At 44.3% G+C, this 25,535-nt stretch overlaps 1 protein-coding gene across 16 annotated transcripts in view; it reads left to right on the top strand.

Annotated features, from left to right (window-relative positions):
* The window catches only part of stxbp5l (syntaxin binding protein 5L), a 129,903-nt gene that overhangs the window by 68,680 nt on the left and 35,688 nt on the right, over nucleotides 1-25,535 (top strand). For all 16 annotated transcript variants that reach the window (XM_084907696.1, XM_084907694.1, XM_084907692.1 and 13 more), the window contains exons 5-14: nucleotides 3,252-3,386; nucleotides 11,436-11,499; nucleotides 14,855-14,938; nucleotides 17,353-17,476; nucleotides 20,252-20,327; nucleotides 20,600-20,754; nucleotides 21,079-21,151; nucleotides 22,146-22,293; nucleotides 23,682-23,749; nucleotides 24,311-24,351. In XM_084907696.1, coding sequence (XP_084763822.1) covers nucleotides 3,252-3,386; nucleotides 11,436-11,499; nucleotides 14,855-14,938; nucleotides 17,353-17,476; nucleotides 20,252-20,327; nucleotides 20,600-20,754; nucleotides 21,079-21,151; nucleotides 22,146-22,293; nucleotides 23,682-23,749; nucleotides 24,311-24,351 — 968 coding nt within the window. The remainder of the gene's footprint in view (nucleotides 1-3,251; nucleotides 3,387-11,435; nucleotides 11,500-14,854; nucleotides 14,939-17,352; nucleotides 17,477-20,251; nucleotides 20,328-20,599; nucleotides 20,755-21,078; nucleotides 21,152-22,145; nucleotides 22,294-23,681; nucleotides 23,750-24,310; nucleotides 24,352-25,535) is intronic.

Genomic DNA, 25,535 nt, shown 5'->3' with positions numbered 1-25,535 from the left:
GCTGTGAGCCAGAGGAGCTGAGTCGCGAGCACATCATGACACAGCCAGGAAGCGCTGCAGTCTGAACAGTGTGTTACACAGTAAAGGAGAGGACTTTGTGCCTGTAACAGAGCCTCAAAGATTCATCATTATGTACATTTTAACACAAGTATTTGTTTTAATGCAAAGATATTAACAACTGATTATTTAAGCAGGAGCCTGGAGGTGAGCAGATTTCACTTAGATGCCTCAGACATGGGAGGTGCTCGCGTGTTATTACAGAGTGATGTTGCACAGTCCACGCTTCCCTCTACAGCTGTCTGTGCTGTTAACACAGCACACTCACTCCTGTTTGTAGCTGTGGCCAAACATATACAAGCGTTCTCCAGCATTATTATATTTATTTATGAGATCAGGCTCATGGATGTTGGTGGGGCTGGATGTTACCTGCAGCCTGAGAGTTGCTGCTGCCTGCTGAATATGTAGAAAGTGATGCTGTGGTTACACTGATTCTGACTGTAAGCCACTGCTTCTATAATCTAACCCACTCTAATCATTTTATCATATTTACATCATTCCATCCTCGCATTTGGAGTCTCTGATTGAGCTATTTTTGCAGCTGGCGTCATCGCATAAGAGTCTATGAGTCTTACAGCCTCGCAGCTGTGCGTGATACAGCCAGTCTGCCCACACAGGCTCTGAGGTAAATGTTAGGAGTAATGCTTTGATTCAAAGGTGTTGAAACCCTCTTTCAGCAGCGTTCCACCTGCCTGTCGGTGCGATAAGGTAGGAGGCAGAACCGCTCAGCAGAAGAGCAGCGAATCACGCTGTAAGACAAAAGGAGAAAAGGGCATCGTGCATCATCCATCAGAGGCGCTGCCTTTCCATTTAGCTCTGTGTCTCCAGGCTGCACCTCTGACAGTCAGTGTCCTAATACCTCATCACAGTCCCACAAGGATAACGCATGAATCAGCAGAGAGACCCGCTCTGTGATGACTGTCGGCCGTGGCCGTCGTAGTAAAATAATAATACGAGTGTTTGCTGATACAGGAAGTCGCTGTGGAATTCCTGACGTCCTGGTCACTGGTCATGCTCAGCAGATGGCGAGGTTACTGGTTCCTGAGATGAAGTCACCAATTTGTTTAATCTCTGCATCTGTTTCCTTCGTTAGGAGTATTTATTGAAGCTGCTGCTCTGCCGGCAGCTGAAGTCATGCTTTTCTTCTTTCCTCAGATCGATAATTATGATGTCCGTGCTGCTGCATGGTGCCGCTAAAACAAAAGCTTTGATTTTCCTTATATATCTGTATTCATCACTACGGGCCTCCTCCCACTTCCTGTGGTCGTCTCATTTCTTCCACACTTTGTCTTTTATGCGAGCGATTATCTCAAACTGAAGCACTCAGTGCTGAAAGGCTTTTCTAAAGAAGGAGTTTCTTCCTCTGCGTCCACAGGGACTCTATCACGACTCGCTGTGAAACTTCAGGTCTGGTTCTTAAAATACAGCAATTTAAACATTTAATGTCAACATTTTTCAGTAGTGCCAGAATTTGTGCTCTTGGATGGATGTTTGTGTATCCATTCGAAGTAATAATGATGAATAAAATGCTTGTTGTGGGAATAGACGCCTGTGCAGTCCTCTGCTGCTCGTGCTGCTGCACACCCCACCTTTCCCCAGGCCAGTTTGAATATTATCATCTCCTCGAGCCCCTTAAATCCTTATTGAATCGTCTGCCCTCTCATTTGTCTTCTGTCTAATAATTCTGCCACTTGCTGGGTGGCTGTTGGGCTGATCCCCCGTCTCTCCACAGTGATCAGCATGAGAGTGACTTACTGCTCTGGTCTTTGTTCTCTGCTCACAAAAACCAAACGGTGAAGAAGCAGCCTCACATCACACAGAATTATTTTCTTATGCAATAACATCATGTGTTATTCAACAGGATTGTAAGTGTTTATGTGGTCGTGAAAAACACCTGAAACATCAAAATAATAATAAAAAATATGTTTGTTTTTTTTTCAAACATTAAATTCTGAACAGTTAAAAAAAAGATGAAATATTTGTTATCGGCTGTGTCCAGGAGACGCACATTCAAACAGGTTTGCTGATTGTAGGCGACACAGTGTTGTGTGTCATAGATGTGCGTTTCCGGTCTCTGCGCTCCTCCTCCTCGTGTTTCCTGTTTTACTTTGACAGTCTCGTGTGCTACGTGAGTGTCGCCGGTTTCGTTCCTCCGGTCTCGTTGTGCGGTTGCTCCCAGCTGTCTCTCTGTGTGTTTGTTCCTCTGTTTGTTTCTGGATCGTCTGCATTTCCTCTGCCGTTCTTCCCGCCGTGTTTCCAGGTTTCATGTTTAGCTTTTGGTAGTTCCCTTCCTGCCTTTTGTTTTGTAATGTTTGCTGCAGCCCTAAATAAAGGCTCGCTTTTTATTAACATCCACCTCCGTTTGTCTGCATTTAGGTCCACATCCTCTTCTCTCCACGCCGTCTGTCTTAGCAGACGGGACAGTTTTCAGTAATTCATACATCAAATGTAAAGTTTTGTGCAGAATGATGGTGGGTGTTTCTGAAATGGACCAGCCTAAGCTTGAAGCGAATATCAACAGTGTGAAATGTTACAGAACACATAAAAAGATCAAGCTTTTACTGCTGGGAGTTTCTTTGAAGTACCATAAGTAGAGTGTTTCTGCCGGACTTGCAGACTGAGGGAAAAAGTTCCTCTCACATGAGAAAAGCAGGAATTGCATCATTAAAGGGCAGGAAGAGCAAATGTGGGCAATCATACCTGCGTGAAAGGTGCTATCCTGCAACAACACAGTTCTAAATTAAGCCTCGACAAAGAATGAGTCAGGCCGTGACGTCCGTGCATGAGTCAGGCTCTGACTCGTCTGAAGAAGGGAGCTTATCACAGAGAAAATGACTGTGACAGTGACACGGTGTCACATACAGTACACACACACTCCTGCATCAGTTACACTCAGGCAACAAAACACCAGAGAGAAGATTTCAGTTTAATTACCTCACGTCACAGGCTCGCCTGCTCTTACGTTGTTGCTTTTTAAGACATTTCTCATCTTTATATCTTTAAAATGATATATTTTGAGCAGGTCCCATTTCACATGGACATGTTGGACACATATAAGCACATCAGCATAAGCAGCACCAGGCGTATATTACTGTCCTAACACTCAGAGACGTGTGTGGTTATGTGTTTGATCCAGAGACGCACAAAGCGTTGTTTGGCTGCCGCTCAGCCTGTTTTCCTTCTTCTCTCTGCAGGATCACATTTTGCCACCTGCCCTTTCAGAGTAAATGGCTGTATGTGGGGACGGAGCGCGGGAACACACACATCGTCAACATCGAGTCCTTCATTTTGTCCGGATACGTCATCATGTGGAACAAGGCCATCGAACTGTGAGTATCTGAGGCTGAAACAGAAGCGGTGCTAAATCGTGACGATGGTGGGGGTTTACGATAAACGATGAGTTTATTCTGAACGTGCATACTTAGATCCATGCATATTGTAAGAGTCGTACTGTAACAGCAGCTACGAGACTTGAGCTTTTCCTCCTTTGGACTTTCCTTAACTCTCCCCAATGACAGCATTTGAGGACCTCCATCTGCCTTTTGTGAGAGGTTCTGACATCTCTAAAGCCGTGGTTTGATCACCATTGGAATATTTTGTTTGTTTTTCCGAAGGAGGCGGTATAGGAAGAGACTTCCTGCAAACGCGGTTATTTTGTTCTACAAGCAGGCGCGAAATATGTCAGAAAAAGAGCTGCTAGCAGGCTTTCAAAGGGTAAAGAGTTAGAAATTACCGTTAGATTCCTTCAGTGAAACACGATGTGCACGCTCTTGTGTTTGGTTATTGTGAAACTGACATATGTCCCCGACTGACAGCTCGGCGCCATCAGGCACGCACACGCTGCTCGGCGGCATTGTACGGCCGTTTGTTTTCCGCGGTGTCACCCACCTACGCGCTGCTCTTCTGGTGTTACCCTGACAAGTCCCCTGCTGCAGTGTCAGTCATAAGTCACTCTTATACCGAGCCATCTTGTTGCCTTGTGACAGTTGAAACTATGGCGAGCAGTCTCGACACGATGTGCGTGCGTGGGAGGTGCTGTCTGCCAATCATCACACAGAGGCAGCGGTTGGGATTTTAGCAGGAAGTTTGGTTTGTTGATTCTTCCCGACAAAGTCAACAAGGACAAGCTCAGCATCCGTTTAAGAACCTCAGAAGTTCGAACTGTTACAGTGAATTAGAAGAAGAAAAGTGTTTCATGTGGAAGGTCGTTGGCTGTTGATAAAGACCTGCTCTAGCTGTAAGGTTGCCCTGCATGCGCGCTCAACACGTCCTTTATCACATTCACCTATTAAATGTTGTAATTGGTCTCAGCGGAGGAGGAAAGCGACCGCACACATGAACACCTCGTGTAGATCGTGTCCTTCTGTGATGAGTTTTTAATTTCGCAGTAGTCTGTGGACCGCAGCGTGATAAAGGTCTGCTTTGATCACATGACTGTGGTCACACCTGCTGCATGATAACATGCTCAGAGCAGCTGTTTCTATTCCTTGTGTCCAGTCAGAGTAACACAGGCTCGGTCATATTTGTTTAACTGAAGACTTAAAATATTACCAGTTTATCAGGGTTAGAAAAGTATGCTGAGGCTACGTTACTCCTTTACCTTGATACTTGTACCTCTTTACTGACGTAGGCGGCTCAGGATTGGTTGGTTTTGTTTGGAATGACTCTGTGCGGGATTAACCGTCAGCACGTGCAGCGTGCAGCCACCTTCACCTGCTCGTGCTTCAGGATTTCCAGGTGACATGATGATGGATAAACACACCGATGTGAATGCGTTACGACTTTGATGCACATGAAACACGTCGTGCAATTAGCTGCAGTTAATGAGAGGACTGCAGCCACCTGCAGCCTGCGAGCTGTCAGTGTGAGTGAGGATGTCATGTGAACGGGTTTTTTATGTTTCCCACAACAAAGAAAGATGAATGTTAAATGCAGTGGGTGTGAATGGTAAATGAACTGGTTCTTAAGTGGTGTGTTTCTGCTCTAAAAGCACCGTATTCAACATGCTTCATCCACCCATTCACACGAGCACTTTGTGCTTCGCCTCAGTGCTTTCTAACATCGTACATGTTCACGGGAAAAGTTAATATCTGGTTAATTAACCAGCCAAAAACATGCGAGCCACCAACACGTCCGACTAAGGCAGGTCACGTTTCTGAATCCGACCATTTGTTGTTCTGCTTATCCAGTTAAGAGTCACAGCTGAGCTGGAGCCAATCACAGCAGTGAAAAGGGCCAGGCAACCATTCGCTCGCTAATTCACACTTACAGCCAAGCCAGCTTTCTCAGATTAGCTCATGTGTACTTCAGGATAACATAAGAAGATAATACTTGGATGAGAAGCTCATTCAGTTGGTCGTTTCTCCTTCGTCGGTCGACTTCTGTGGATTTTCCTTTAGTGAGGACGGAGCTACGAGGCCAGTGTAGGACGTGCAGTGTTTTCCGTCTTTGTCTTGTTTTTCTTCTTCCTCGTCTTCCTGGAACAGTTGCAGCCTGGTACATACACCTGCCTACAGTACCTGCAGTATAGAAACAGTCTCGTTTTCAGTGTTCTGGTATTGAATCGTAGGTCTCGGTCTCGGTGACATCTCTAATGCTGCTATAGAAAAGTGCCTCAACGTGCTGACGCAGCTAAATGTCTGCTGGATCCTCTATAATTAAATATCAGGGAGAGATGGCCTGTAGATAATGGCTCATTTAAGAATAGGTAACTTTCCTTTATGACTTGAGCTGCAGAGTGTACCACAGTCTCAACAACGGGCATATATTATACACGAGCACACGCTGTAATATATTCTGTATTTCCTAACCGTCAGCACTCTTTATCTTCCTGAAGTAGGGTTCATGAACGAGTCGAGAATGAATCTCTTCTCATCAACAGCTGGGGTGACTGGGGACTCGTATTATTTATCTGGGGAGGATTTCCACGAAACATGAATAAGGATGAGAGGGGACTTTGTGCAACATTTAGCGAGCGAGGGCGAAGTCTCCTAACCGTGCAAACAGGAGGGTGTGAATCGCTTCGACGTATGACTGCACGAGCCGTTTGGTTGGTTCAGTGTGCAAAAAAACCAATTCAAATGGGACCAGTGCAGCCAAACAGGAGGGCCGGGCTCTCATTGATATTCAGACGGGTTTGCAACATATTTAATGCACAATTTCATCTCCAGGAGAGTCGCTCTGAAATGAGAGATAAAAATAAGATGCGAGGAGAAATGGGAAAACACAGCAGCCCAGTGCTCACTCTTCACAGAGCCCTCCGGTGAGCAGGATTATGTTTGCGCCTGGCTTCGTGTCAGCTGTAATTAACACTGGCACGTTTTCCTATTTCTGCTATTGGGACTGTAAAATAAACAATTGGCTTCCAGCCACCGCCCGGTTTCACGGCCTCTTCACAGCATGAATAATGAGCAAAAATGCTTACGTGCTAGAGAAATCCATACATCAGCGGGAGGGTTATGAAAAGATCATCGTCTTTATTAAATACTGTGTGTAAAAAGGCCGCGCTGACATGTTCACGCCCTCCGATCTCACAGAGTCGTTTTTCTGTTCTCAGCCTTACGTTGGTGCAGCTGGTAAAGAACGGCCACTTTAAACAGCGTTTTTCTTTATGATGAAAATCCTGCACTTCGTACATTCATCAGCACTCTGAGCTCCTCCCCACCACATGCATGCAGCACAAGCAGCAGGTGGCCTGTCAACAAAAGGATGTTTCTCCAAACCTTTTCCATGTGGACATTTAGCAGAGCGTGCTGGTTCATAGCCCACCCAGCCACGTTTCAGAGTGGACGGGTGAAAACCCGCTCAGAGAGCTCTGAGTCTAAATCGGCATCGCTGCAGAGATAAAGTCATAAAAACTACAGACACCTGCCTCAGGGTCAAGAAACGTTCAGCGCTTGAAGAAATTTACTGTAACCCCCCCCCCTCTACAACACCCCCCTCTGAGCCAAACACGTGAGATTATTTAAACTGTTTCCTTCTCAGACCAAATACATTCATGTTTACTGTTGTTTGGATTTATCATCGTTTCAAATCCTCCAATAAAACGAGCTGAATGAGCTTCTCCTCAAATAAAGTCTGTGTCTTTGCTCTGTAGTTTACACTTACACCACAGGATTACACCTGTCCAGAGTAATCTATTACACATCAAATCTGTAATAGTAATTTTAATGCAGACACCAAAGGAGAAAATCAGTGTCTGGATCGGTTCCATTGGTTTGCCTTGTTGAACTTCCTGAGCGTGATAACAGCGGTGCTTGGCGGTCACCGCCATAATCTGATGTCCCACTGTTCGCCTGTGGGATGTGTGATTGCATCACTGGGGGGTGACGCCGCCCTTCATAGTAACTCTGAGACTGAGCAGTTTGCTACAATGATGATGTTGGACTGAGCCAATGATTTAAATATTATTATTTCTAATTCTAACATCAAATAAGGTTAAAGAGCTAAAACTTCTCCTGCTTACAGTCGTGTGAACATTTAGTTAGAAAGTGAAGAATTATCCTTTGTCCTTTCCATGAAAACCAAAGTCTGAGCAGCCTGACGGCGTGGAGTATTCAGGTGTGTTAGCACAGCCCTGATTCAGTGAGTGCACATCACAACAACAGACCGAGTGAGGAGCCCCCCCTCAGACCCCACCAGCCTCAGCTGGCATGTTAACGTCTGCGTAGTTACAGAAAGACTTTGGAAACGTTGTCACGAGAGCCGTACTTCAGGCAGCGGCATGGTGAGGGAGGGGTGGGGGCCTGGACGCCTTACAGTCACCGAGTAATTATGTCAAAGCTTTTGTTTCATCACTTCCTCTGTCAGTCTGGCGACTCTGCTGACATTCACAGCAGACAGATGCTGGACTTCCTGTTTCCTCTCCAGAGATCCCAGCGTGGACATAAATGGTCTCTAAGAATGTCAAACATCATAAAACCAGAGGCAGTGAAAAACAAGCTCAAACATATTTTGCTGTTTGTGTTGCCATGTTTCACGAGCGGTGTGTCACACAGCCTCAGCACATGCGATATTACATGAATACATGTGACACGCAGTGAGTGCTGTGCCTGCAGCTGACGTGCCGTTTCCTGCCTCGCCCCCTCTCGTCTGTCATATCGATTATTTATCCTTTTCTACCCGTGATTGGTTGTCATGGCGCCCCTGGAGCTTAAGGTGTCTTTGTGTTTGTGATCCCAAAAGGTGCTCGTGCTTCTCAGATGCTTACAAAATATTTCAGTAATATCGTTTTCTTCCTCCCAGCTGCGTTATGAGAACAGTCTAAATGTGTTTTTTCTTAGTTTATGCAGAATATGCAGGAGTTATTGGTTAATCGTGCTCACTGGGCAGGACAACAGTCTGATTTTAGATCAACAACAAGCAGTGCCGATTTGTTTTTGGCACCAGATTTGGTAAAATCACTGCTTAACGAGCACTGGGACCATCCTGCCTTTAACGGGGCTTTAAGTGTTCATCTGTTTATTTGCAAACAGCATTTCACCTAAGAGCAGAGACAGAATTAGAAACGCTGCCCTAAAACCACACAACAAACCACCAACTTACCTTAAAAGATCTGGAGAATAATGACCACAGAGGTTTGCCCAAGCAGAAAATCAGCATGAATAATAGAAACGCAGAGTTAAGAAGCACATTAACGGTGCAGGGAATAATAAAAAGACCAGCTTACTGTGGCCTGGCTGCAGAACAAAGCGCTGTAATGTAAGAAGGATGCTTTTAATTGTTAAAAATCTCCATGAGCTGCTCGTGTGTCTGTTCAGATCAAGAGTTGGATTTAAGAGGAAGCTTTATGTGATTATCTTTGATTGCTTGGCAGCGCTGTTATTTCTTCATGAAATAAAAGGATCCTAACATCGTACAGTCTCTGAGAGCAACAACTGCAAGATGACCTTTATGACCTGGATCAAAGAAACATGTCAAACATGAGCAGATCTTCTGTTTCTCTTAGACAGCGCGGTGGGATTCAAACATTCATTGATTAAATGATTTCATGAGCATTTGTGGACACGCTGGCTATAATTCCAGCTGTGAGCAGCCTGCAGAGACAAACGCTCGCTGATGCGTCAGCGTGAAGCCGTCTTCTTGCTCGCTGCAGTTACTTTCCGTCTCTAACTTTGAGAAGTCACACAGTTCAGCTGTTTGGCCTCACAGCTTATCAGAAAATATTCATCCCAAGCATCGGCAAACACAGATTCACTCGGGCTGCTTTTCAGAGTCTGGCCTTGACGGAGGAATGTTATCAGTCAGTAACTCAGCTCCGATTCACACGTGTCCCCACAGTGTGAAAGGCTTTCAGAGGAAATGACCTTCCACACACAATCACAAGCTTCCTGACTCATCTCTGCTTTATCAGAAATTCAATATCTGCTGTGAACTTTCTGTCGCCAACGTGTTTTATCGTTGATCAGTCCTGATTGGTTCTAAAAGCACAGGTTTGTTTCTCTGTGCAGAGGGTTCAGGGTCCCACGTTAGCAGGCGGGTTACATCACCGGGTATATTCGATATATTCGAGCTCCTGGCTTTCACCCTGTGTGCTGCACTTACGTGTCCGGGCAGGTGTTGTGCGTCGCAGATGGCTCGTTGATATCCTGGTTTGTTACCGCAACAGCGATGCATTGAGAGCGTGTTCTGGTTTCATGTTTTTATCGCTCTCCAGCAGCAGGCATAACTAAGCGGGCCCATCTGAACACGTCAGTCACACTTTACCTCAGCTCGCCAGATTATAGGCACAATGCTACAGTGTCCTGACTGTGGCAGCTAAACTGACATCTGCCGGTGATCATGCAGCTCTTGTGGATTTCTTGGAAAATAGCGATGCATTTTATTTTAGTGCTGCAGGTTTGTGCTGCGAGGAATCACCAAGCACTGATCTGCTGTAGCTGCCTGCTCCAAGGGCACAAACAACTTCCTTTAAATTAAAGGAGCTCTCATCAAACTCTCATCATGCAAGAATAAATCATTCAACAATAATATGCTATATTACACCATCCTGTGGAAAACTCTCACGACTTCTCCTCGGATATTTTTTTGTCCAAGGACACAGACTTTCTTGTTAAGGTGGTGTTGAGCAGAAGTTCAGCTCTTTCTGTTTTCACTCATATCCATCCTCTTGTACATGTAGCTAATGCTACAGCGTAAGGTATCTGAAAGTCATGTTAATAGGAAGCAAGAAAAACTCCATCAGAGACCTGACACAGGAGCTTCAGCTGATCACACTTCACTGAAGCCTCATCAGAGAAGATTCAGTGAAGGACAGCTGAAGGGAAACAGGAGGAAAGGCTGAGGCTGAAAATGACACCAGAACTGGACTGAAGGTCAGAGGAACAGGTGTGATGGAGAGATGGATCCACATCATGGTCAGTGTGTACGAGGAGGTCAGGAGGAGGTCCAGCAGTCAGAGTCTGCAGCCATCTGTGAAGCACGGTGGAGGCTCTGTCATGGTTTCAGGTCAGTCAGTGCTGTTGGAGATCTTAAACTGATGAATTACAGCGTCTGATCATCTGGAAACATCTGACTGGCAGCAGCTTCATTTTTCAGCATCATAGTGATGCCAAACACAAAGCACACATCAGTGATGGATGCGCCTCCTCAGAGCTCAGCTCCACTGAAGCAGTGTGGGCTCATCCTGACAGAGAACACAACCAAAGGCAGAAACATCCAAAGAAGAGCTTTGACTGTCCTTCAGGAAGCCTGGAGAACTGTTCCTGAAGATCCTCACAGAGCTGACGGAGAGCTCAGACTGTGCTTCTTCAGCACAGACTCTGTTTTTGCCGTACATGCTGTGTTTCCATGTATGTTTGCACGTTTCAGTCACATATCTTCCAAAATATAAAGAAAGGAGGGTGGCTCAAGACTTTTGCACAGGACTGTAAACTTTATGTGCCTTACATTATTTAAACACTGAAATGATGCATATGTCACATTTCCTCACATTATTCATAAAAAGAGCCTAACGTGAGCGTTTAGCTTGACACCTTTACGCCGTGTTTTATACTGCAGGCTGTAATTTTTGCATCGCCACAGAAACGATGTACCTGATATCTAAATGTCAGGCCTCAGTGTTGTGTGCTATTATGGTGGCTGGCAGCCGTTTAGGGGCCAGAAATTACAGCTATAACAAAAACACCTTAAAAATTTAATAAATACCACAAGTAAGGCTTTGTTGTTCCCTGCTGACTGCAGTTTGAATACATCAAGTGGGTTCTTTCTCTTCCACACAGTGCCGACGGATGTCACACAGCTAAGCAGCGTGTTAGCGTAAAGTATGGCTGTGATGCTGAGTACGTGTGCGTGGCTGCAGTAAAGCGTTTGTTGCAGTATTGTTTCAGAGCGTTACACTTTGTCTTCCTCACCTCTGTTATTTTTCCTTCTCATTACAGATCAACTAAAACTCACCCGGGACCAGTCGTTCATTTGAGTGACAGCCCGAAGGATGAAGGAAAGGTGTGTAGGCGCATCAAAGCATCGCCTTCATGATTCTCCTCGAGCACCAGCGCCAGTGCTGAAGCAGTCTGCTGCACTGAAGCTGCCTCCCTTTTCACACTTTGTGCCTCCAGTAAAATCTGAGCTTTTTCCTCTGCCGTGTTTCTGTCATCCCCGCCCCCCACCCCCATCACTCCCCCCACCCCCATCCTCGATCCTGACCCTTTCTTCCTGTCGGCCATTATTTTGTTCTAATTGCTCACCTTTCACTCTCTCACCTTGGCTGTCTTTGTGTGCTCGCTGAAAAAGAGCCGTCCTCTGTGCAGCGTCTCTCCTCTTGGTGCCCTCGTCTTTGTTTTGCTTTTGTTTTTACTCGCGAACAAAGAAGAAAGAAGCTGGATGGAAAAGTTGCAGAAAGAGAAAGAGAGGTCATTGAGAGGCATATTGATTTTTGCCAGTGGAATTCTGTAGCCCTCAGATGAAACCAGACTTGAAAACCTTTAAAGACAAAAGAATGAGACATGAATTTTCAGCTGCCGTCACCTACTGCAGTCGCTCACTGCAAGCAAGAACAAAGGCCGTGTGTTTAGAAACGTCTCCTCTCCTAGAACAGCACAAAGTTAACCCTTAGTAAGCAAAGGGAACAAGTTCTCTCAGCTCACGCTAATGCTGCTGTCCTGTAGCTGAGGTTAGTTAAGCTAGCCTCCATGTGCTTGGTAATGGTGATTGTCACTGAAAGGTTAGTGTGAGTTTGCTAGTCGCCAACTGACACACCAGCTTCTCTGCTGTCAGTGCTCATTCAGGCTCATCTACCATGAAGCCGGAGGACTCGCTTTCCTGTTCCGCTCAGTCAGTCTTTCAAACTGGATAAAAGCTTTGAGATGATAAATGTCATTCTGTAGAAAAATTATCCTGAAACGACCTCAGATGAGATCAGTCTCAGCATCACTTTGTGCAACTGGAAGTCTTTAAAAATCCAGTTCAAGCAATTTAACATACAGCAGGAAATACAGAGAATTATTATTATATTACTGATCACTAACACAGGTTTGGAACAATGTTATTTATATAACACCAAATCACAGACATCTACATACAGACAAAACCCAACAATCATATGACCCCTGATGAGCAGCACTTTGGTGACAGTGGGAAGGAAAAACTTCCTTTTAACAGGAAGAAACCTCCAGCAGAACCAGGCTCAGGGAGGGGCGGGGCCATCTGCTGTGATTGGTTGGGGTGAGAGAAGAAAAACAGGATAAAGACATGCTGTGGAAGAGAGACAGAGATTAATAACAGATATGATTCAGTGCGGAGAGGTCTGTTAACACATAGTGAGAGAAGAAGAAACACCCAGTGCATCATGGGAATCCCCGGCAGCCTACACCTATTGCAGCATAACTAAGGGAGGATTCAGGTCACCTGGTCCAGCTCTAACTATATGCTTTAGCAAAAAGGAAAGTTTGAATCTTAAAAGTAGAGATAGTGTCTGTCTCCTGGATCCAGACTGGGAGCTGGTTCCACCAAAGCAGAAACTGAATTAATGATGACAGCAGATATTAAATGAATATTTCCAGTGGCAACATCCCTTATTCAGCTTATAAATATGTAGTATATGTAACGTCTGCTCTTTATTGGGTCTGTTTTGAACAGATTTTGTTTTGTTTAAGCCGTTTCTTTTAACATGCTGCAAAAAACATCAAATAAAAGCCCAAAAAAGTGAATGAAAAGAAAAATTGTTTAAAAAGCAGTTAAATTTTCTTCACCAAAGCCCATAAAAGATTACTCTCAGGTTTTGCTTTGTTGCCTTTGATGAAATCTCTGCTGGAGTAAACGGCTGTAATTTCACTGCAGTTTGTCGACGTGCTGCAGAATTCTCTTTAAACTGCCCACAATAGAGCTGCTTGAACACCGTTTCCATGCTTAATAGATATTTATTATGTTAATGAGATGTCACTGATATGTCTCATTCACATCACAGCAGACCTGCCTGCAGATCCTACAGTGTTAATCCTTCATGCGTCCTCACTCTTAAAAATGTATTCAGAGCTGCAGAATTTGCCGGGTTTGCTTTCCCCTCACCTGCACTCTGCTTCCCTTCTTCAGATGTGCAGTGTCACACAGTCTTTGCACTCAGCAGGAGAGCTGTTTCCTCCTCTCTGTCTTTAAAGCTGTGCTTCTGCAGCAGCTCTCCTCTGATCTCTGATCAGATTGGGTCGGCTTTGCTTCCCCTTTTATCGTCTGTTTGTGAATTTGTGTGTAACTGGGTTGTAGTATGTGGGAGTGTTGCTTTTTCTCCTCCGGTGCACGCAGGGCTGTTTGTTTATGGAGCCTGTTTATATGGTGCCAGTGTATTCTATATAAATCAGAGCTGATATGGTAAGGACTGCAACGAATTGTCCTTGTACATGAAGGAGTGTGTGTTATTCTCAGTGTGTGTAAATCAGTAAATCTGTGTTTGTGTGCATTTGTGTTCATGTAGAGACACAGATAAACAGCCTGTTTTACCCAGTGTGTGTTAGACAGCCAGTGATGGGACTGTGAGACAAACCGAGCCAGTGGCACAGCTGAGGCTGCACCTCTAACACCATCTGCAGCTTATGTTGTCGTCTAAAATGGGAATAAGACAGTCTGCTATCAGTCTGCTATCAGTCTGCTATCAGTCTAAGACTGAATGGCAAGTTTGCAGTAACATGCAATCAGTTTGTGATACCACAGGATGAAGTGTGGCCAATCTGCTGCTGTCCACCTACAATTTACCTGCTTACATTCAGAGATCAGCCAGAACTTCGTAGATTTGACACAGAAACAAACCTTCCTCACATGGTGACATAGTTGCTGCAGGAAACAATCTGCAGAATAACACAAGCACCTGGCAACCGTGTTTGTACAGGACTATACCCAGAATGCAACCAGCGACTGAGTCGAGTCTCCTACTGCACACAGACACTTTGCCAATGACTCACGCTCATCAGCACTGATTGACTCGGGCTGATTTCACCATGTTGGCAACCTGTCTGTCTGCTAAAACCTTCTGTCTGACAGTGACGACGGTCAGTCTGAAGGCTGGTGGTCCTCCCACCAGGTGAGCTGTGCAATCAGCTTGTGGTCACACAAGCCGCAGGTGTTGCACGCTCAGCCTCTGGGAAACCAGCTGGTTGCTCATAATCAGCCGCTCAGTGTGAAAAAATCCAGTTTAATCACTGGGTAACAAGTTAGGAGGAGGCTGCTGTCCTGTTTTACTCTACTGGGACTGAGTCAATAAATAATGGTTAAAACATAAATAGCCGACCATCATCATCATCACACTGAGCACAGACCTCAGAGGCGTGCATGTTTTTATTATGAACAGTCTCCTCTGTCCTCGTGTCTGCAGCTGCTTATAGGGTTTGAGAGCGGGACGATCGTGCAGTGGGACCTCCGGGGCAAGAAGGCTGACTTCAGGATCTACTACGATGAGGTGAGTTTGATAGGTGAAGCCTTTCTGTCTGCCCTCTTTCTACGTCTGCTGTGGTCTCTGTGTTTGTTTGTTTAATAATAAAACTGTAGTTTCATTTTAGCTGTCTCTGTGGGGATGCCTGATTATAGCAGCAGGAGGCAGGATATGTACAAGAATCTGGCAAAATTAAGAGGAATGGAGAACAAATTGCTTTAAAAACAAATTGGAAATGAGTCCCAGAGGGGGGTGCACGAGTGGGAACGTTCAGCTTGTTTATGACATCAAAGCCCTGCAGAGACATGTCGAGTTTTTCTTTTTTACATACAGACCTGAATAAAAACATGTGACACTGAAGTGTTACAGGTTCCTCAGGTGAAACAGGAAGTGCTTCAACATTGACTCTCAGCGCTCTCTTCAAGTTACCCTCGCTGACCAAAGTCGAGTGCACTTTTCATCTCAGAGCGGCAGCAACTTTTCTCATTTTTAACAAGGTGTTTGTTATGAAATGCTACCTGCCAAACCAATTACTGCTCTTTGAAGAAGCAGTCATTAGAGGACCCGGGAACGCTCACGCCGGTCCGGGCAGCCTCGGGCAGCTTGCGCAGCACTGTCAGCTGGAACAGACGACAACGCTGGCACCCAGAGACCAGCAGAGCGTAAACGCGTCATGTCAGACAGGTGTGTTAGGTTACACGGTCTGTATTCAGCCAAAGATGCTGCAGCTTTCAGCATCCAGGGAGAAAACGTTTGCATGGTCTTCATCACAGTGCACGCTGAAAAGTTACACACACACAAAACTATATTTTCATGTAATATTCAAATGTCTTTCATTAACAGGTCATTAACTCGTGTGTCTTCAAACATACGCACCATCAGCACATCTGCTGCCACCTCTTACGTCCTCCTTCTCCTGTGAACAGTAACACTCACGCTCATGAGCTTTCTTTGTGGATCTGTCACCTGAGGAAAATAAAACGTGTCTCGATGACACGCGAGTGGAATTCATAGATTAAAGCTGATGTGAATGTGATTTAAAGGACAAAGAAAAGTAAGAACTTTAAGCTGTCAGCTCTTCATATGCACCAAAAATAATACTGACATTTGGTTTTGCTCTGTATTTACACCCAGTCCTACTGCGCCTCCGTGTCTCTGTGGTTAAAGGCACTTTTTCTTCTATAACACTTTATAAACTCCTATCTTGTGTGAAAGGACCTGCTATCGATCTCCATCACTGGCTGCCTTTTCTAAAGCCTCGTTCCAGCATCGAGTCGCTGAAAGGTTATTATAGATGTTTCTCCGTCTGATGACGAGGGGAAAAACGCAGCCTACCCCTGGCTTTAAGCATTTTCTGCCGCCATCTGAGAAAATTCAGTTTACTGTGATTACCACAGTAACGACCACATTAGGACTGATGAGTGCACAGCTCTAACAAAAGCCTCCTGAATAAGCTCGCTCAGCTTCAGTGTGCGAATGAGAAAAAGGTTAATTTGGAACAATGTCAGGCCAAACATCTCCGGGATTATCCAGACTGTTTTTCTGCTGCTGACGCTCCCCGGGGCCGTGACCTCTGTGGCTTTGACATGAATAACTGTGAATAATGTTTTTAAGAAGCTAAAGATGACCCAGCGAGGTCTTCTGAAGAACAGCGGCAGACATGTGGTGAGCGCAGGGCGATACCAGGAAAACGACTTTGCTGTTTTGGCTTGCGTGACGTTTTTTACCTGTACAGCTAAGGTGTGGTAGCTGTGACATCACTGAGTAGAATCACATACGTATCACCGTGTGTCACATGCTGCAGAAGCGTGTAGTTTTTGCTCTTCTGTGTGGACACCAAAGCTGTCAGATGAACATCATTGTTGTGTTTTTAATAGGAGTGTGTTTGATAGAGCTCCACGGGGAAAATGTGGTCTGCCTTTGTATGAAACAATCTTGTCAGTTGTATTTTTCTCCATTGTATTTGGACAAAAGTGTCAATTCCCATCCGCAGAGAGAAGCACTTTGTTATGTGCTAACCAGTTTTGAAGGATTATTATCTTCCTCCTTTGTCTCATATTTCATTTGAAGCGTAGCAGGGCACTGACACTACGTGTGGACGGATTCAATAACAATACCAACGAGGTTTTATTCCAGATCTGGCCTAAAGCTAAATGCTGTAAGAATCAGTGTCGTGTGTCATCACGTTTCACTTCTGAATCAGCTTAATTTCTCCTGTGTGCAGTTTCGGTTTGGCTGTTCGGTAGGTTGTTACAGTTCATTTGAACTTGCTTCAGTTCTTCGGTGGACTTTGGTCTCAGCCGCCGTGTGGGGTCTGCTGCAGGACTCCTGGTTCCTCTTCCCCAATCAGGCTTCTTTCTCATGGCACTGCATGACACAATGATTCACTTGAAGTGCTTTATGACTTTGAGAGAAACACTGACTCCGTGTGATCGGTGCAGGCCATCCACTCTGTCAGCTGGCATCACGAAGGGAAGCAGTTCATGTGCAGTCACTCGGACGGCAGCCTGACGCTGTGGAACCTCAGAAACACCACCAAGCCATTCCAGGTCACCTTCCCTCACGGTGAGACACACACACACTCATAATCCCAGAGACAAATCCTGGGTCGTTGGGCTTTTCCCCTTTATACTCTTTGTATAGATCTGAATATCATAGACTGTAAACAAACCTCTGTGGACCATATGCTGTCATCTGATTTGCCGAGCAGCTCGTGGTTATGTCTTTGCTTTTCTCAGTGTAACCAGCCACCGTTCAGTCTCATTCACCAACATTCATGTTCGGTTACCTGCACATTTAGGGTAGACTGTGCTGTATCCAGCAGTGATTGTCGTATGTGCGGTGTTTCGCTGCTGCTTCGTTTTGATTTCCACACTCGGTGAAATCTGCCTCCTCTTCTGCCGTGTCTCCCTACGGCTTCCTCTCATGCAGGGCCGACCGAACTCGTCAGATTTGTGTTTTCTTGCTGTGAGCTGTAATCTCAGGCAAAATCACAAAGCAGAAAGCAGGCGGGATGTGGCTGACGGGGAGGGGGGCACAGCTGAATTCCAGCAGATCATTTATTTGTCAGATATTTAGTGTCACTCAGGGCGAAAACGGGAGGAAGAGGAAAGGGAGGCATGAAAATGAGTAGAGGTCAACTAAGAACATAAAGCTGAAGAAGAGTAAACAGTTAAAATGTTATTTCCTGAGAATGATATAGTCGGACGTTTTTAGTTATAAATGAATGAGTTCAAAACTGTGAGGGTTTAAAATTCAGCATTTAAACGGCTCGACTGCAGCACCTCGGGCTTTTAGTAGCAAGAGGCTAGGTGAGGGGAAGGAGTGCTAACAGAGCTAATGCTAGCTAACGTGACTAACATGGTGTGTCCACAGTCTGAGTGTGTGGTAAGCAACAAACTTCACTGAGCTCACAGCAGAGCAGCATCTTAGTTATCAAAGAATTGGATTAAATATACTCCAAAATGCTCCGATATCACAAACATGTCCAGCTGAGTGATTTGAAATAGCTCAAAACTAGCAGAGCGCTATTAGCTTAGTTAGCACCTATCTGTGACCTCTGTAAGGAAACGTACTTTAGTTCCAGAAATCAAAACCAGTTTGATTTTATTATGTGTTTGTTTTCCTTCAATATGACAATAAGTTACTAATAATTTGTAATGCATTACTTATTACTTGTTACTTTCCTTAGAGGTAATGGAGTATGTTACTTAATTACCCATCAGAGAACTTATTACTTTCATGTTAATATGACCTGAAATTCATTATCTCATAATTATCAATTAACTCTGTAAACCCAAGGCTACGTTCCCACACACTGACACAAATTCCTAATGAGGACACCGTCTTTCTTTTAGTTTTTGCATTTGAACACAAACTGACAACAAAGAAAGTTAAAAAGCAGCCGCTGGCTTCTTCTAGGCTAGATTAGCATTAGCATGCTGCCTATGCAGATCCATACAAAGACTCTGAATGACTCTGATTCAGTATTTAGTTTGAACATCTTTTAAATGTCAGAATCGACTTCTTGTAGAGAATTATGGATGTTTGTCTTCTTCCAAGCATGAAACTGCTGTTCAGTCGACCCTCATGTCTGAACCTGTAGCCGTACATGTCACACTGCCCCTCTAACACTCCAGGCATACCTGTTATCACTCGCCATTGTTCCCTCTGTCACACAGCTGAGTCGACTTCTTCACAGTCGGGCAAAAATCCATCGTCTTGTTATTTATTTATAAAATTTACTGCTGAAGCTGCCAAATATGCTCACAAATTTTAGCTTATTTAAATTAGCGATTAGCACAGTGCTCTAAATACTTAACCACAGATGTTACACGTGTGTTTGGCTTTCCATCATTTACTTACCTGCTGAGCTGTTGCTTGATGCAGAGCTCGGTGACGACTGGGGCTTTCTTTGCCTTTTGTGTTTCTCAGCTACAACCGTTTCAGTGACATGTAGGTAATGAGCATTGTACCTGGATAGGTGATTATAGTTCAGAAACCATCCGTCCATTTTCTTAACGTGTATCCAATTAAAGGAGCCGGTCTCAGCAGGCCAGGCTGTTGCAGAGCACCATTAACCAGAAGTTTTAGTTTTTTGGCCAGCGTAGTGTTTTTAACTAAACTATCAGAAGTTTCTCACTTTTTACAGCCAACACTTTGTCTGTTTTAAGCACAATGTCCTGTACATAAGGGCACCAAAATGACCTTTTTATAGCCACTTTTCATAATGATGATGTGAAGAAATCTGCGACAGGACGAGTTGTTCCCAGAGAATCCAGGTACACTTAAAATGATTCCTTTTATTGCGTTCAATAAAAGATACTGCAGCAGAGCTCCAACAGTTTAGAAATGATGTTTCTTTCATTTGTTCAGAAAGTGCTGAGCCTTTGTTGAAAGGTAGAATTCAAGGTTTCACTGCCTCCAAGCTAGGAGACCTTCTCTTCAAAGATGTTAATATGAGAAGCATGAATTACTCCCTTTAATACGCTAACTCTGATAATGGACTGTCATTCAGTGAAGAGAGGACCCGGAAACACAGCAAACACACAAAACTCCAGTTGGAAATTAGACTAAATTTGATCCTTCAAGGGGGTTCCTGTGGCGCACTATGTCCTGATTATGCTCACATTGTGTAACATTATGAACACAGTTTAGAGCCGTGCATTGGTCACTTTGACAAAGCAGCAGGTAGCAACTCCAAATAGCTTAAAAGAGGGAAAAACATGAACACAACAACAGGTGAACAGCAGCTTTTCTTCTTACATCTTCTTATCTTATTATGAAACTATAATTTAATCTGTACATGTTGCTCTTCCTTTGCTTTTTCCTCTGATGCAGGAAAGATACAGAAGGATGCGAGGAAGGAGTCGTGCAAACCTATTCTCAAAGTGGAATACAAGACCTGCAGGAACAGGTGCGTGTGTCTTAAACATTTCATTTCCTGATTGCACAGACGTAGCGCCGCATTTTTTTTTATTGATATTAACCTCTGAGATGAGATTTAAAGATTTCTTTTGAGTCCTCACAGGAACAAACAACCGTTGTGTATGCGTCACTTATTTCATCGCTCACTGGCGTTTAATTCGATTTGAAACAAGAGCGTGTTTCATTTTACTTGTTACTCATTCTTTCTTTCTGCTTTGTCGAGGTGAGCATCTCTAAATCCCTTCTCTTCCTTCACAACAGTGAGCCTTTTGTTATCTTCTCTGGGGGTCTTTCATATGACAAGGCGGGACGACGGCCGGCACTGACGATCATGCACGGCAAGGCCATCACTGTGCTGGAGATGGATTACCCCATAGTAGAGTTCATGGTGCTGTGCGAGACTCCTTACAACAACGGTAAGGGCGTACCGATTCAATTATAAGAGCTGTGTCCCTTTTTGTGGTCTCGCTTCAGTGAGTTTGAAGCCTTTCAGAGAAATGTGGTTTTCAGCCACGGGGGGTTTTTCACCCGCTCGGTGCCATCGGCTTCTCCTGTAATCCTGTCATAATGTGGAAATCACAAGAGCACGCTTCCTTAAAACTCACCAAGTGTTACCACCGACTGACGTTGAGTCATTTTTATATGAATTTCAGCTGATTTTTAATTTGCATCCCTCCTTGATGTTGTCGTGGTAACTAGCATTACCTGTCCATCTTTCTGTTTGCATTCGGCCTTCACAGAGGTCCAGGAGCCTTACGCTGTGGTCGTGCTTCTGGAGAAAGACTTAATCGTGGTGGATCTAACACAGAGCAAGTACGTCACTGTGAAACATACAGTTAGACATCATATATCAGAATCACACCATCGCGTGTGCAAGAATATCACTCAGAGAGTGAAACTGTCCTTACATTCAGCAACAAAGTGAAAGCAGCTGTAGTTCAGAGAGATATCAGCATATAATGCTGTATGACCATAAGGATATGTGGACTATCCTAATTTGAGGACTTTTGTGGATTAATTGTATCGATCTATCAGAAAGTTGCTCTCAGCAGCTCAGTGTCTTGATGGGAAACAGTTCAGTGCTTTTGTTGTGATTTCAGAGGTTTGATAAGATCCTGTGTAAAAACTGCCAAAGATGTTATCCTTTGAACAAGCACAGCTCAATGCTCTGTGGCTAGATTTAACTCGCTATCATTGTTATAAAAGATTGAAGCTGGACGCGGCGATGATGTCCTGACAGATTAACACCCAAGGCTAGGCTAGGCATACATTTGAGGAGTAGCAAAACGCTCGGGTATAAATGAAGTTTCCTGGTTAATTAGGTTAGCTAATTACAGCTGTTAGATATAAACGTCTCCTGATAACACCTAAAGTAGTTTAAACATGTCCAGATTGTCTTTGAGCTCATTGATTAGGAGCTAATTGTGTTTAAATTGTTCATTATAAGTAAATCAGGTTAATTGTATTTAAATGCTTCATTATAAGTAAGGAGTGGCATGAATTTGGAGCTCTGCAGAAACACCCCTCTACATCTTTTAGTGACACTTTAATGTGTGCATAGAAGTACCAGTCGCTCTTATCTTATTGTATCGGCAATAAAGCAGATGAAGCTAGAGTCATTGGCACATTCAATTATTATTGCTTAGAGAACAGATAAAGAATCCAGACCTTTGAACGTGTCCACTTCCTGTGGGGTCCATGGGAGGACCAACTGGAATTATTCCTTTCGATTAGCTGAGGAATAATTCTGAATAGCTTCATGTTCATAGGTCTACTATATACCACGTCGTGTACTTGCCTGTTGCAGCTACCCCGTCTTTGAGAACCCGTACCCCATGGACATCCATGAGTCGCCAGTGACCTGCACGGCCTATTTCGCAGACTGTCCACCAGACATCATCCCCATCCTCTACTCCATAGGAGCGAAACACAAGAAGACTGGCTACAGCCAGAAGGTAAAGGAGGGGAAGAGTACGGCCTTTGCTGTGCAGATTCATGTTGGGAGGATTTTCTTGTGTTACGTAATCCTCGCATACCGTATTTTCGGACCATAAGGCGCATTAAGCGAAACAAAACAGTCAAATAAGTCAAACTTTACTCAACTCATTCTTCTTGCTTCCTCCACTTCTGTACCATTGATTGATTAATGCTGAATTCTCTCACAGCTGCTCTATTTCCATGTTGTTGCAGTATATTAATGACTAACCTCGTATTGTGGATGGATTATCTCAGTTGTTCTCCTGACTGAAGTTTGGTCCGTTTACAGCATCCTGCCATGTGATTGCATTTGTCTCTAACCATCAGGAACCCTCATGTTAACTTTTATCGAGTGGGAAAAAGTTAGCGTTCATCCTCCAGCTTCACTGTGTTTATGCTATGCTAACATAGCTGTGTCGCTAGCGATCACGTAGCACAACATTATATACCAGGTAGTCCAACTTCAGTAACCCTACAAACGCCACTGCTGTTTAGTTTTCTGTCTTCATTTATGTTGGAAGTGATAGCAGAGCTGTACGTTTGAATTTTTCACAAATCTCTCAGTCAGAACATGCTATATCATGTTTAGCTAACTAGCGAGCTAACTTCCTGCTAACTTCTAACTCTGTTAAATTTAATAAATTCTGTTTTCATGGATGCCTGGATGTTAAACTTAATTGTTACACCTGGTAAAGCAGCAACGCTGATGATTTTATTAAAGGTGAAAGCATTTAGACAGTTTTTAACTCTCAGTGACGCTGCACTGTTGTTTGACTTTGGGACCTGAAAATGACGGAGTTTAGGACCCAGATTCCTCCGTGAGGCTCCTGACTACGATAGCCGTAATGCTCCAACAATCCATCAAGCGGCTTGGCTTCGTAGCTTAGCAAAGTCGTACTAAAACATTTTTGACAGATTTTTGAGCACCGTGTAGCACATAAAATCGGTTCGAGGTCAGTAAGCATGATCAGAATTCATACATAAGGTGCACTGATGATTTTTGAGAAACTTAAAGGATTTTAAGTGCGCCTTATAGTGCGGAAAATACAATGCTAGAACTGATGTATAAATATGTATAGAGCTGTGTGTCTGCGCTTCGGTTCTTTGGTATATCCTGGTCTCTGAAGGGAGTTTTATTCATAATTTGTCACGTAAAATCATCTTTCTAAAATAATTGCTGTTGAACTTTTTAAATTATAGGTAATCATTAGCACACGTATCACTTTTAATCAATTCGGTTTTGTATTTGAGGATGACAGCCTGTGTTTTAGAACAAAAGGAAAAGCAAGGGTACAATGGGACAGAAAGAAAGGGTAATGTGCCCGGGTGTTTAAAATAATCAGTGCTGCTGTGATTATTTTGTCAGGAGTGGCCAATCAGTGGAGGGACGTGGACATTAGGCTCCCACACTTATCCAGAGATCATCATCACGGGGTGAGTTAGAAATGCTGACAGGAATACTGATGACCCCTCTTTAACACCACCCGTCACATTTAAAAGGACAGTTGAGCCGTGTCTCACGCCACGGTGACAGAACCACCGACTGTGGGTTTTTCTACATTTATAGCGCTGGGTAGATTTGATTTCTATCTGTGCCAGCCCCAGCAGAGAGCAGGCCCCCTTTGTCAGAGATGTTAACCTGCTCTGAAGCTTGCTCGCTGGGTGGCGTTTGCTTCTGGGTAACACTCACAGATATCAGTGGCAGTCCGGCCCTTTGAGGTCGACGTGGAGACGTTTCACTGCTGAAAGCACAGCGTGAAACACCTAAAAATGCTCAAGTTCTCACGAAGTAAGAACCCAGCTTCACTTTGTAGCTCTGTGAGCCACAAGACGGGTGAGCTGCAGATTCATGAACAGTGTGATGTTTTAAAAATGCAGCGATAAATTTACTGAGGTAATAATCATTAACACGACTAATTAGACTAAAAGTGAGTGGGAAGGTTGGAAGTTTTACTTGTTGTCATTAATTTCATACTAAATACTTTTTTTTTTCAGCCATGCTGACGGATCGATTAAGTTTTGGGACGCATCTGCAAGTAAGTCCTGTGCACCAAGCTTTCCTGCATTCTCATTGCAGCGATGCATTTGTTCCACAGCACAGTTAATCAATCACCTGGGTGATATCATTAATTGCTTAATGACATAATCTAAGAGTTCAGACTAATCATACTCACCCACAGCTAACATACCTGCACACATATGGTTTAGCTTCAGATCAGCTGATCTCAGCGCTATGCCTGATCACATGATAGATCAGCTGAGAGCATTTCGTACATCTATTTAGCAAAGTTCATATGATATAAACCGATCAGACGTAACATCAGACATGGACCATGGAGCAATGGAAGAAGGCGGGTTGGTCTGATGAATCAGATAGGTGGACGGATTATTGTGCGTCGCTTACATGGGGAACCACAGGCGAGCCAACGGGGACAGTTGCTTTGAGCGATGTTCTGCTGGGAAACCTTGGGTCCTGCATCCATGTGGATGTTACTTTGAGACGTACCATCTATCCAAGCATTGCTGCACATCATGTACACCCATGCATGGAGAAGGTGCTCCCCGATGGCTGTGGTCTCTCTCAGCAGGATAATGCACTGAAAACAGAAATGGTTGAGGAACTATTTGAGGAGCACAACAACCAGTTTGAGGAGTTGACTTGACCTCCAGATTCCCCAGATCTCAATCCAGTCGAGCATCTGTGGGACTTTGGTGCAGATACCACAGCACACCTTCAGGGTGTAGTGGAGTCCACAATATTAGGCAGGTGCTGAAGATGTTGTGGCTGGTCGGTGTATATTCATATTTATTTTAGTAGATGATTGTCAGATGTGCTGCCATTGAAGCCTGCTGTGTTCTGTGTGGTCGTCCCACCACACTGATCCAGACAGAAATGAGTCCAGGTGGAAATAACAGTTGTCCTTTGACTATTTTAGTCGTGACTCAGAGTATTTGACCTCAGTATGTTTGTAATAGCTCAACACGACACGTACGATCCCGGCCATCTTTGATCAGCACACGCTTCCAGGTTTACTGTGTGCACACATTTCTACTACTGCAGCTTTATTAAAGGTGCAGCATCTGTTTATGTGCTTTAAATGGAAAATAAATCAGAAGGCTGTGGTGCAAACCAGTCTCCTCTCAGCCAGACACATTACTGGTCTAATGCATTTGTACAGCTGTGCCAATCGCAGCAGTACGGGGTGAAAATGCCTCGCCA

The sequence above is a fragment of the Perissodus microlepis genome, chromosome 16, assembly GCF_051167445.1.
Source record: "Perissodus microlepis isolate ML-2025 ecotype Zambia chromosome 16, ASM5116744v1, whole genome shotgun sequence".
In the NCBI taxonomy this organism is placed as follows: domain Eukaryota; kingdom Metazoa; phylum Chordata; class Actinopteri; order Cichliformes; family Cichlidae; genus Perissodus; species Perissodus microlepis.
Note: the sequence above shows the minus strand (reverse complement) of the source record. Positions and strands in the feature narration are given on the sequence as shown.